Consider the following 11,191-nt stretch of genomic DNA (forward strand, 5'->3'; position numbering starts at 1 on the left):
TCCATGTTCCAACCCCACTTGCTCCCGACCCACCAATTGTGATGCCTTCGATTCTCATGCATTCCACCGGTCCAACCAAACCATTTGTTGATATACTCAGACCATCAGAGGGCCCATCATATGACAACCTCATCACAATACCTCGTGATTGTCTAAATGATAAGGATATAAAGGTACGTCAAATTTTCTTTTCGAAATATGATTTGTTAGTTAAATTATCGATGCTTGCAATAAGAAAGAACTTTGACTACCGTATAAAAAAATTCGAAAAAGAGCTTGCTAACTATTCGGTGTTCAGTGGAGGGTTCGTGCAAAACAAATGAAAGAAAGTGATTCCTTCAAAGTGACGAAACATCCAAGTGAACATACATGTTCTCTTGAAATGAGAATTGGTAATCATCGACAAGCAAAAAGTTGGGTTATTGACACCTAATCAAGTCCACATATAAACAAGTTGGTCGAACATACCGTCCAAGGGGTATAATTGAGGACGTCTGACAAGATTATGGAATGAACATAAGTTACGGACAGACTTATCGCGCTAAAGAGTACGGATAGGTGTTTTCACGAGGGTCGTCAAAATGATCATATGCTATTGTTAGGGCATATCGCGTGGCACTTAAGCTTGCAAATCCAGGTACGATATTTGAGGTTGAAGTAGAGGACAGACAATACTTTAAGTACATCTTCATGGCACTTGGTCCATGTATCATGGGTTTTCTAAATTGCATCCGCCCAGTAATCGTTGTTGATAGGACCCATTTGCACAAGAAATACAAATGTGTGTTAGTAACGTGTATCGATGACAATAACAACATATATCCTATCGTCTTCAGTATTGTCGATGGTGAGAATGATGCATCATGGACTTGTTTCATGACTCATTTGAAGGCTTCAATAGGAGACATTCCCAATTTAGTGATTATATTAGATCGTCATATCTCAATTGCAAAGGCCGTTGCAAGTATATTCCCTGATGCATTTCATACCCTATGTATATACCATATTTGGAACAATGTGGTTGACAAATTCAAGAATAAGGCCATAATCCCACACTTCTACCTAGCGGCAAAAACTTATAGAATGTCTGAGTTTCAAATGTATTGGGCTAAGCTCCATTAATATCCTAGTGTGACAACCTATCTTGAGGAGGTTGGATTACAACGGTGAGCAAAGGTTTATCAAGTCCATTGTAGGTATGACAAGATGACGACAAATATAGTAGAATGCATCAATGTAGTGTTGAAAGATGCACGAGAATTACTAATCACGAAGCTATTAGAGCATACCTGCGAGTGGCTACAAGGTTGGTTCTATATCTTACGTATACATGCAATGGCATGCACAAACATTGTAACTGATTACGCAATGAGTATTCTTAAGGAATCAGAATTGATGTCTAGAACATATCGTGTTTTCTCGATGGATATGCATATAATTAATGTGGACGATGGATATTTGGGGGGTTGGTTGATCTTCGTTCACGGACATGTACTTGTATGGAGTTTAATTGCATCGAGATCCCATGCTCCCATGCAATATCTGTAGCGACCCTGAGAAACATTAATGTTCAAACATTATGTGCAAAATGGTTTATAGTTGGGTGTGTGCTTGCTGCTTATGCTGAACCAATCTTCCTAATTGGACACAGACAAGACTGACGTCGAGGACCAAATTTTGAAGATTTTGAACCAATTCTACCACCGCGAAAGGTAGCAAGTGTAGGTCGACATTAAACCGTCAGGATACCTTCAATTGGAGAGGAGCCACGACAAATACATAGGTGTACACGATGTCGTCAGAGAGGACATAACAAGAAAAAGTGCAGACAAACATTGATAACACCTGGCACTGGCCCATCTAGACTGAACGATATGTAATTTTTTTGAGCAGTTGCTTAATTATTTCTGTATGATCGCTTAGTTATTTGTGTGTGATCACTTAGTTATTTGTGCGCGATCACACAGTTAATTATGTACGATCGCTTAGCTAACTATGTGCGATCGTTTAGATAGTATTAAATGATCGTATATATTTTCTAAACGATCAGTTAGAATTTTCTAAACGATTGTTTAGATTTTCTAGACGATAATTTACATATTCTTAAACGATCTTGCACATAATCTTAAATGATATTTTACTTAATTTTGGGCAAATGCTTAGTTATTTATTTGTTTAGTTAAATGTACAACACCAATTATATTATACAAATTTAGCACAAATTTATCACAAAAAATATTACCATAAACATTTATTTACCCACAACTGGACAACATATTGTTTCCTATACAATCCCATATTCATCATGTTAAATCAGCCCTATCAGCCCCAGTTATACAATATTCTATAAATTTAGCACAAAATATTCCACAATTTAGAGACTTGCCCTCTTGGAGGCTTGCATTCGATCTCTTAACTTCCCATTGCCCATACTTGAACTCCTTATGTTGTTTGTCAAAACCGAAAAAAATAAACATGGACGGTATTGCTCTGGCCACGAGCATTATATGACCCTCAACTATGTCGCCACCGATGTAGTTCGGCATGGAGTCAAATACAAAGATTGTGCACCTCTGTAGATCGATGGCAAGCATAAACCAGTGTTGTTGGATGTTGATTGGCCCAAATACGAAGTCAACGTCCATCCATGCTGGTTTGTATTCTTTGTACTATCCAAACACGTAGTCAAGGTAGAAGTGAGAATCCACCCAAAACCTTATGTGTGCTTCTTGATCCGAACAACCTGCCACTTTGCCATCCTCTATCTCAATACCGTCTGGCCGGATCTTAGAAGCAACACCCTCTGGTTCCCTAAAAGCATCCTGGAAAAGGCAAGATGTAAATACATGCTTGAGTTAACAGTAGTTTCAATAGATATGCGAAATTTCTATACCGTGAAGCTCAAATCAATGACCGTGAATTAAATCGTACAGAGGTCAGGTTTCGAGTGCAACTTCTAATGCATGTGCATCAAAAGAAGATCCATAGTCTGGTACAACAAAAAAAAAGTATAAGTTGAGCTTAAAAGTTACTAAAAGAAAATTATAAACATCGTTTAGAAACTTCTAATCGATCGCTTAGAATTTTCTAAATGATCATTTAAAAGTTTCTAAGCGATCGTTTAGAAAATTCCAATCGATTGTTTATTAGAATTCTAATTCTAAACGATCGTTTAGAAACTTCTAATCAATCGCTTAGAATTTTCTAAACAATTGTTTAGAAGTTTCTAAGCAATCGTTTAGAAAGTTCTAATTCTAATCGATCATTTAGAAAATTCTAAACGATCGATTAGAATTTTTTGAACGATTGTATAGAATTTTTTAAATGATCGATCTTGGTTAATGAATTAACAGAAGTACTCACGTCTCCAAGCACTCATGTGTTCTGCTCAAGCGTTTTGAAGAAATCCTTGGTCCTGAATGTATATACTACCATCCGTTCCTCCTTTTTTTGTTTTAGGATGACTTTTCCATTTATTGTATGCATTCCACAGAACATCAGGGACTAAGAAGCATGGGTTAGAGGAACGAATGGTACTTATGGAGAACTCAGGTATAGGGACCAAGGGGTTGAGATTGATAACACCAATGGCCGATTTCAGTGCCACTATAGGTGATTCAGCTTCTTCAGATTGGGGCTGAGGAGATCTTGGAGGTGAATGAGGTTGAATTGTTTCTGAATATGGTTGAGAATGGGGTTGAGAAGATTAGGGTTGAGAATGTTGGGGCTAAGTTTTAAACTTCTTCCCCTTTTTTTTTGGCACTCTCGGCCATTTATTTCTTATATTTGAATTATAAATCAGTGGTAGTACAATTTTAAGAATACTAATTCATGCAATAATCGTACCTCGACTTCACTGGCATCCTTTTCAGTTGACGTCCCCAAATTGAAATGAACCCTAACACTGAATGCTTCAGTTGATGTCCCTACAACCAACTCCAATATTTCATTAGCAATTTAAGGAACTGACTGCTTATTGACAGTTGGTTCATTGACAGAGATGTCCATCAATTCAGATATTGGATCCCGATCGTTGACAGTTTTGGACTGCTCACTGATCATCCCAGCTGGCTGTTCACGATGGGTTTCTTAGTGGGTCTAAGAGGGATCTTGTGTATCGGTCTGTGGGAGATCATCACCATTATGAGATTCCTGATTATTGTTACCATCACCATTATTATCATCATGAGGTCCCTCATCATAATGAGTCCTTGTATTATTACTATCCTGAATAAATCAAACGAACTATTCTGTCAAGGGAGGTAATCGATCGTCTAAGAATATGTAAACGATCGTTTAGAAACTCTATAGGATCGTCTATGAAATCTAAGCGGTCGTCTAGAAAATCTAAACTATCATCTAGAAAATGCAAATGATCATCTAGACAATGTAAACGATCGTTTAGACAATCTATACGATCTTCTAGAAAATCTAAACAATTGTTTAGACAATCTATACGATCGTCTAGAAAATCTAAACGATCGTATAAATATTCTAAACGATTGATTAGAATTTCAAAACGATTGTCCATTTGAGAATATCTAAACGACTGTACAGAAATACATACCTCACACAAATGATGGACCATCATCTTTATCTCATTCAGTTGTTGACCCATCAGATGATGTTGGACAATAAATGTATCTCCCATCTGACGAACCATAGTAGTCAAGTTTGCCAAATCTTTTCGAACTTCTTTTATTTCCTCCCTAAGAATCTTGTACGATTTGGAATGACGATGTCTGATGGACTTTTTTTGCTTACATGGTTCCGGCTCTGTTTGGTTAGTCTGAGCAGGCATACATGGTTCTGGCTCTATATGTTGCACATTTACAAAGCTTTCTACATGGGGTTCATGCTCTTCGTGCCCTTCAAAGGACTCACGAGTGTTGACGGAGTGTTGAACTCCTTCAATCCTCCTTTCTCTAACAACAGGAACCATATTAAGTCCTTTAAGTCGGTCCTCCTTGTACCTTAACTCCTTTGTGCTAGGTACAAGTCTCGACACAACAATAGTCTGTACATAAACAAATGAGCAAGTCATAATGCATGAAACTATAAACAAATGAGCAAGTCAGAAGTGATCGGTTACTTACTTTTTTTGGCTGGAAAACTTTTTTGCTCAATGATTTATAAGATGGAACACGAGAACAAGTCCATCTAAGAATTCTAAGGATTGCAACCTTGCTGACTTTGGTGGATATGAACTTACTCGATGTGGATAAAATTTCGTAAGCCCAAACCTATGATTTGTAAACTTCTTAGAGAAACATAACACAGGTTCAATGTATATTAAAGTGAATTAGAAATAAAAGTACATACCTGGAATGCAAGTACGAATCCCTTTATACGGTAATGTGAGGCGTGGTGATCACTTTCTGCTTTCTTTGAATCATATGCCTCACACATGTGCATGAAAGTCTTCATACTATTCAATGTACGTCCATAAAAGAGGGAAGACCAGTCATAATGTATGAAGACGTCGTGGTCATCGACAATCCCAAATATATTGCTATCGAACTGGGTTTTCTTATCTTTTCCAATCATCACCGTTTCAATGAACAGTGTCAATGCAACCTTGACAACATCTTCATCATTAGTAAAATTGAAATTCTCGAAGGCAATCTCCACATCCTTGCAAGAACTATCCTTTCCATTTGGGTCCTTCGGTCCAAGAATGAGTTGTCATAGCCTTTCACCACTTGTTTCTCTTTCGACTATTTTCTTGGTCGGCCACAACTCAGTTAACAAGTTAAAATCCTCTTAAGGAGAATGTTACCTTCTTTCCTAGAATGTTGAATGAAATAATGTCTGGGTTCGCATCTGCTACCTCCCTTATCAGAAAGTGGTGTAAAAGTTGTCTATTGAAAACAAGATCTATATCCAACAGAGAACCAAAGGTCGTTTGCCTATACAGTCTCATCTGTTTTTTTGTCAACTTTTTCTTAATGACAGAGACAATTTTGTGGACTTGGCAAGCGACTGTAGCAGGAAAATATTTTTCAGTAGGGACGACCATCTTGCCAATCTGACAATCGTGTACATTACAAGAATTAGTAAGCAATCACATAACAAAACCTAAACGATTGTATAATAAAAACTAAACGATCGCATAATAAAAACTAAACGATCACATAACAGATATCTAAACGATCGCGTAACAGTTTGCTAAACGATTGCGTAACAGTTAGCTAAACGATTACATAACAGATGTCTAAACGATCGCATAACAGATGTCTAAACGATCGCGTAACAGTTAGCTAAACGATCGCATAACAGATGTCTAGACGATCGTGTAACAGTTAGCCAAACAATCGCACAATATAAACTTAAACAATCTGATCGCTTAGTATTCTCTATACGATCATTTAGTAATCTCTATCTGATCGCTTAGTAATATCTAAAGGCTCACTTAATATTCTCTAAACGCTTGCTTAGTATTCTCTATCCGATCAGTTAGTATTCTCTCAATGATCAATTTCGAACAAACACACAATTAAACCCTAAAAGATAGTCAAACCTCAAATATCAACATGCATTCTTCAAGGAAAAGAGTCTCATACCTTTCAGATCATGACGATGGTGGCAAGTGCATAGAGATGACCGACAAGAAACCTACGAGGAGTGCTCGGCTTCGGAGAGAAAACGGGAGCAAAATCGAGAGAAAAAGCTTCGAAGAGAAATGCTTTGAGCAAGAAATGAACAAAATGGAGGGAGATCCTATCGTTGTAAAGTATTCGTAGAGATGTACGTTCATCAAACAGTCTGAAGATTTGGGCAAAAGGTGCAAAAGGTCAGTGATATGGATGCTTACATGTGAATGTTGCCTATAATATCTTTTTTTGACAAATATAAGGTAAAATTTAGATATTAAAAATCATAAACGTGACTACATATTTAGACCTCATTTGATAATCTTTTCGTTTTTTGTTTTGGTTTTTAAAAATTAAGTTTATTTCCTCTCTATTTCTTACAATTATTTACATCTTTTTTAAGTACAATGATTGAATTCTTAACCAAATTCCATGAAAAAAACAAGTTTACAAAAGCTAATTTTGTTTAGTTTTCAAATTTTGACTTAGTTTTTTAAACAATTAGTAAAGAGTGGATAAGAAAATAAGAAATTTGGAATGAGAAGTACCTATAGATTTAATTTTCAAAAATAAAATACCAAAAACAAAATAGTTATCAAACGAGACCTAAGTAAACTAGTTGCTTTTGAAATCCAACTCTAAACCATATACTTAAATTTTCTTATTTATTAAGATAATAAACCTGTTGTTACGCTTCCACATCAAAGTTAGCTAGAATAATTCATTTTGTCTGTTTTCTTTGCTTTAATGCCTATTGAATTGCATTTTTTTTTATTTATTTAAATAATATACATAAATTTGCAAATTTGAATATATAGTTATATTACTTACATTATAGAATATCAAATGAAAATAGTGATTAGTAGTGATTAGAAGAAACGTCTAAAAAATAAAAAATATTCGAAAATAAAAAAAAACTATTATTTTTTTATTTAAATAATACGAAGGCTAGTACCCTTCGGGAAGTGATTGGTCTGCCATATGCTATAAACGGGATTAAACTTCATTTCTCATACTTTCACTCATCGATTCACTTATTGTTCAGGTTAGGTTCCATTTGTATACTTGGTGGAATTTGGCATATCTTAACTAAACCCTTTGCATGGGCTCGCCGCGCACTTGTATGGTCTGGAGAAGCTTACTTGTCTTATAGTTTAGGTGCTTTATCTGTTTTTGGTTTTATTGCTTATCCGAGTGAGTTTTACGAGCCGACTGGACCAGAAGCTTCTCAAGCTCAAGCATTTACTTCTCTAGTTAGAGACCAACATCTTGGAGCTAACGTTGGATCCGCTCAAGGACCTACTGGTTTAGGTAAATATCTAATGCGTTCTAGTCTGATACAAGATTGCTCTGTTTTTTCCTTTATTTTTTGATTTGACATAGATAGGGTAGCGGATAAATCTTGATTCGGATTGCTGACTTTTCATTTCTTTGACTCTTGTCTTGGTCTTTTTTTTATCCGTAAAAAGATCCCAACTAAACAGGTATGGAAACTATAATTGTAAACCGAAATCAAATCTATGGAAGCATTGGTTTATACATTCCTCTTAGTCTCGACTCTAGGAATAATTTTTTTCGCTATCTTTTTTCGCGAACCGCCTAAAGTTCCAACTAAAAAGGCGAAATGATTTCTCATTATCTCAAGCCAGGATTTTTTTAATAATTCGCTCATTAATGCAATGAACCATAGGTAAAACAATTTGCCAAATATCCGAAGAAAGAAAGAAAGAAAGAAAAACATTACCTAGTTAAATTAAATTTGGTGAAATATTGAAAGAAGAAAGGCTCAGAATCTATTAAGAATAAAAATTGATGCTTTTAAAACTCTATAGTCCCATGTGACTGCTCATAATTTAGGCTTCCAATGCCAAGGCATAACACCAACTGTTTGCCATCTGCAGCTTCGAATACAGAACTTATGCAATTAGGGACCAAAACATCAGTAAATACAGATACAGAGAAGAAAGTATCAAGCTCAACAACAATAAAGTTGAATTTAACACTCATGTTCCAGCTTCATCATTCTTCGAAGAAGCATTAGCAGCAGCAGAAGCCAAACCAAGACTCTCCTCAACTTTTCTCCAAGCCTTCAAAGTGTCAGGAGGAAACTTCTTCCTTATAGTCCTGATTAAACCCTTAGCTTCTTTCATCTTCTTCTTCTCCACTAGCCCCTCCACCAAATACTTCACTGTGTTAAAATCAGGAATCTTATGCATCTTCACACTCTCCTTGAAAATCTTATACCCTTTCTCATACTCCCCATTTCTACAGAGATAATATATAAATGTTCTAAAAGTTGCAGCATTCTTATTACACCCATTTACCTCCATATCATCATACACCTTCATTGCTTCATCGATCATCCCATTCTTACAATAACAAGTCATTAAGTAATTATAACTAATTGTGTCGGGTTTCAAACCTGAATTAGCCATTTCCTCGATTAAAGCTTGGACATGCTCTGGCTTGCCACCATGCTCGTGCATCAGTCTAACATTATAGGCTCCCACATCAAGTTCACACCCTTTTGATATCATCTTGTTCCAAATTTTCTCTGCCTCTTTGCTCTCACCCTTCTTGTACAGCGCACCTAAAATGGTTGTGAATGTCACCGCAGTTACCTCCACGCCATTTTCCTCCATCTGTTTGACAATCTGTACGGCCTTCTCAGGGGAGCCCGCGTCGCAATGGGATTTAACCAGGATCCCATAAGAGATCTTATTGGGAGAGAAATTATATCTCTTGGGAATTTCGTCGAACAGTTGAGGAACCTTGTCGAATTGCTTCGAATGGTTACAAGCAGATAATAGGGCATTAAAGGAAATCGCGGATCGAGGAGTACCTAAATCTCCCATCTGATTATAAGTCCTCATGGCGTGCTCGAACATACCAGCTCGACCGTAGGATCGAATCAGGGTGGACAAAAAGGGCTCCTGAGTGATCTTCGGGTCGTTTTTATGGGACTCGATTAGGGATTCGATGTCGCCGAATCGACGAGACTTTGCAAGGCGCCGGATGGTTAGTTCCTGAGCGTAACGAGAGGAGACAGGGGAGGTGTAGTGACTGGAAACAGAAGAGTAAATTTCTAGGGCTTTATCTGGGTCATACTCGGTTCTTAATTTATATTTCGCTTGTGAAATGGTTAATGAAGAGGACGTCGTCGTCGTGGCGGCAGCTGCCGTAGATAGGTGACGGATGTGGCGGGTGGAGATGGAGAAGGACATTTCTAGGGTTTTAAGGTCTGGCTATGGAAGTCTGAGCATAAGACCGAGTCTGGTAGGATTTTACGGTAAAATTGAGAAAAGTTGGAATTCACAAAACTTGGTTCGTTTTTAGAACAAAAATACTGGAAAATTTCATAAAATAACCCAAAAAGCGAAAAAAATTTACATAAACAACCTCTTTCTGAAAAGTTCTATATAGCTGACATTGTTTACATGTAAAATACCTACTTTGTAAAACCAAGCAAGTATCTATTCCATCTCGTTTACAAGCCAACATAATTACTTCCAGTTTGGTCTCACTTCCCACCATAACATACAAAGATGTAAAGTAATGCCATTGATTTATAATATGCCAATTACAATAATCGATCAGACATTGAAATTACATAACAAAAAATATGTGTGATAAATGATTGTGTACTATGATGTATACGATCATATATACAATGATATACGATTTTGTACGTTGTGGTACACGGTCGTGTATACAATGATATACGATCTTGTATGATGTGGTACATGATCGTATATGTTGTCGTATAAGATCGTATATGATGTGGTATACGATCGTGTATGTTGTGGTACATGATCATGTACCTAATGATATACAATCGAAAATACAATGGTACAAGATTGCATATATCAGTACACGATTAGAAAAATAATAATGGACGAATTTCTAAAACTTTTGATTAACACTTACAGTATTCGTTTCTAGGTATATAGAATGATCTTCTTCGAAGAATGCTCGTTCTAGACCCACAAAATAAATTGATTGGAGTTGAAAGCGATCTGTGTTCGACTGAGAGTGATAGAGCAATGGAGAAGATGATAATGTTTGAGTAAAACTGAAGAAATGAAAATAATATTCGTTTACTTGTCCCATGATTAAGATTCAATAGCATTAAATTCTAAGTACAATGTTGGTTAAGAATAAATAGTTGCATTAAATTGTAGACCATCCGTGGTTGGAAAGGAAGATCAAAGGATGAAGAATAGTATAAGAGAAGCATTTAAAGCTGGGATAAAAATGACATTTCATATTTGAAAAAAGTCATAAACAAAGTTTTTAGAAAGAGGTCATCAATAAAAAAGTTTTTGCTTTTTGGGTTATTGTATGAAATTTTCCAATAATATTTGGGAAGTTGTTTTTTTTCTTAAGAAAAAAGGTCTTTTAGTTTTCATTTATGAAACTAGGTCAACTTTTTCTTAATTTTGTATTTGGGTCCATAATGCATATTTTAATTTTTAAAAAATAGATTGAGTTATTTCTAAATGTTTTTACCTTTATTTAATATAATATTTTACATTTTAAATTTTTAAATTCAATTGTTTATGCAATGAAAATATAAAAATGTAATTTCAGAATTTGTA

At 35.9% G+C, this 11,191-nt stretch overlaps 2 protein-coding genes across 4 annotated transcripts; both read right to left on the reverse strand.

The window, feature by feature from the left end:
• Window positions 1–2,122: 2,122 nt before the first annotated feature.
• On the reverse strand, window positions 2,123–7,099 carry LOC120069187 (uncharacterized). Of its 3 annotated transcripts, XM_039020872.2 has the most exons (8): window positions 6,564–7,099; window positions 5,323–6,028; window positions 5,097–5,243; window positions 4,568–5,017; window positions 3,847–4,227; window positions 3,364–3,675; window positions 2,894–2,989; window positions 2,123–2,822 (listed from the first exon to the last, which is right to left on the reverse strand). In XM_039020872.2, exons 2-5 carry the CDS (start codon window positions 5,545–5,547, stop codon window positions 4,099–4,101), a joined length of 951 nt encoding a protein of 316 aa, XP_038876800.1. In that variant the 5' UTR covers window positions 5,548–6,028; window positions 6,564–7,099; the 3' UTR covers window positions 2,123–2,822; window positions 2,894–2,989; window positions 3,364–3,675; window positions 3,847–4,098. The 3 variants fall into 3 exon arrangements, with proteins under 3 accessions (XP_038876800.1, XP_090166567.1, XP_038876799.1); XM_090310441.1 differs by having other exon boundaries at window positions 3,364–4,227; XM_039020871.2 differs by having other exon boundaries at window positions 3,364–4,227; window positions 5,323–7,099.
• Window positions 7,100–8,363: 1,264 nt separating this feature from the next.
• Window positions 8,364–10,025, reverse strand: LOC120069176 (small ribosomal subunit protein mL103 (rPPR7)-like). Its single transcript, XM_039020850.2, has one exon. The coding sequence runs from the start codon at window positions 9,815–9,817 to the stop codon at window positions 8,597–8,599; it is 1,221 nt and encodes a 406-aa protein (XP_038876778.1). The 5' UTR covers window positions 9,818–10,025; the 3' UTR covers window positions 8,364–8,596.
• Window positions 10,026–11,191: the final 1,166 nt, after the last annotated feature.

This window comes from Benincasa hispida, chromosome 1, assembly GCF_027475165.1.
Source record: "Benincasa hispida cultivar pf3 chromosome 1, pf3_genome.v1.1, whole genome shotgun sequence".
NCBI classification, from domain to species: Eukaryota; Viridiplantae; Streptophyta; class Magnoliopsida; order Cucurbitales; family Cucurbitaceae; genus Benincasa; species Benincasa hispida.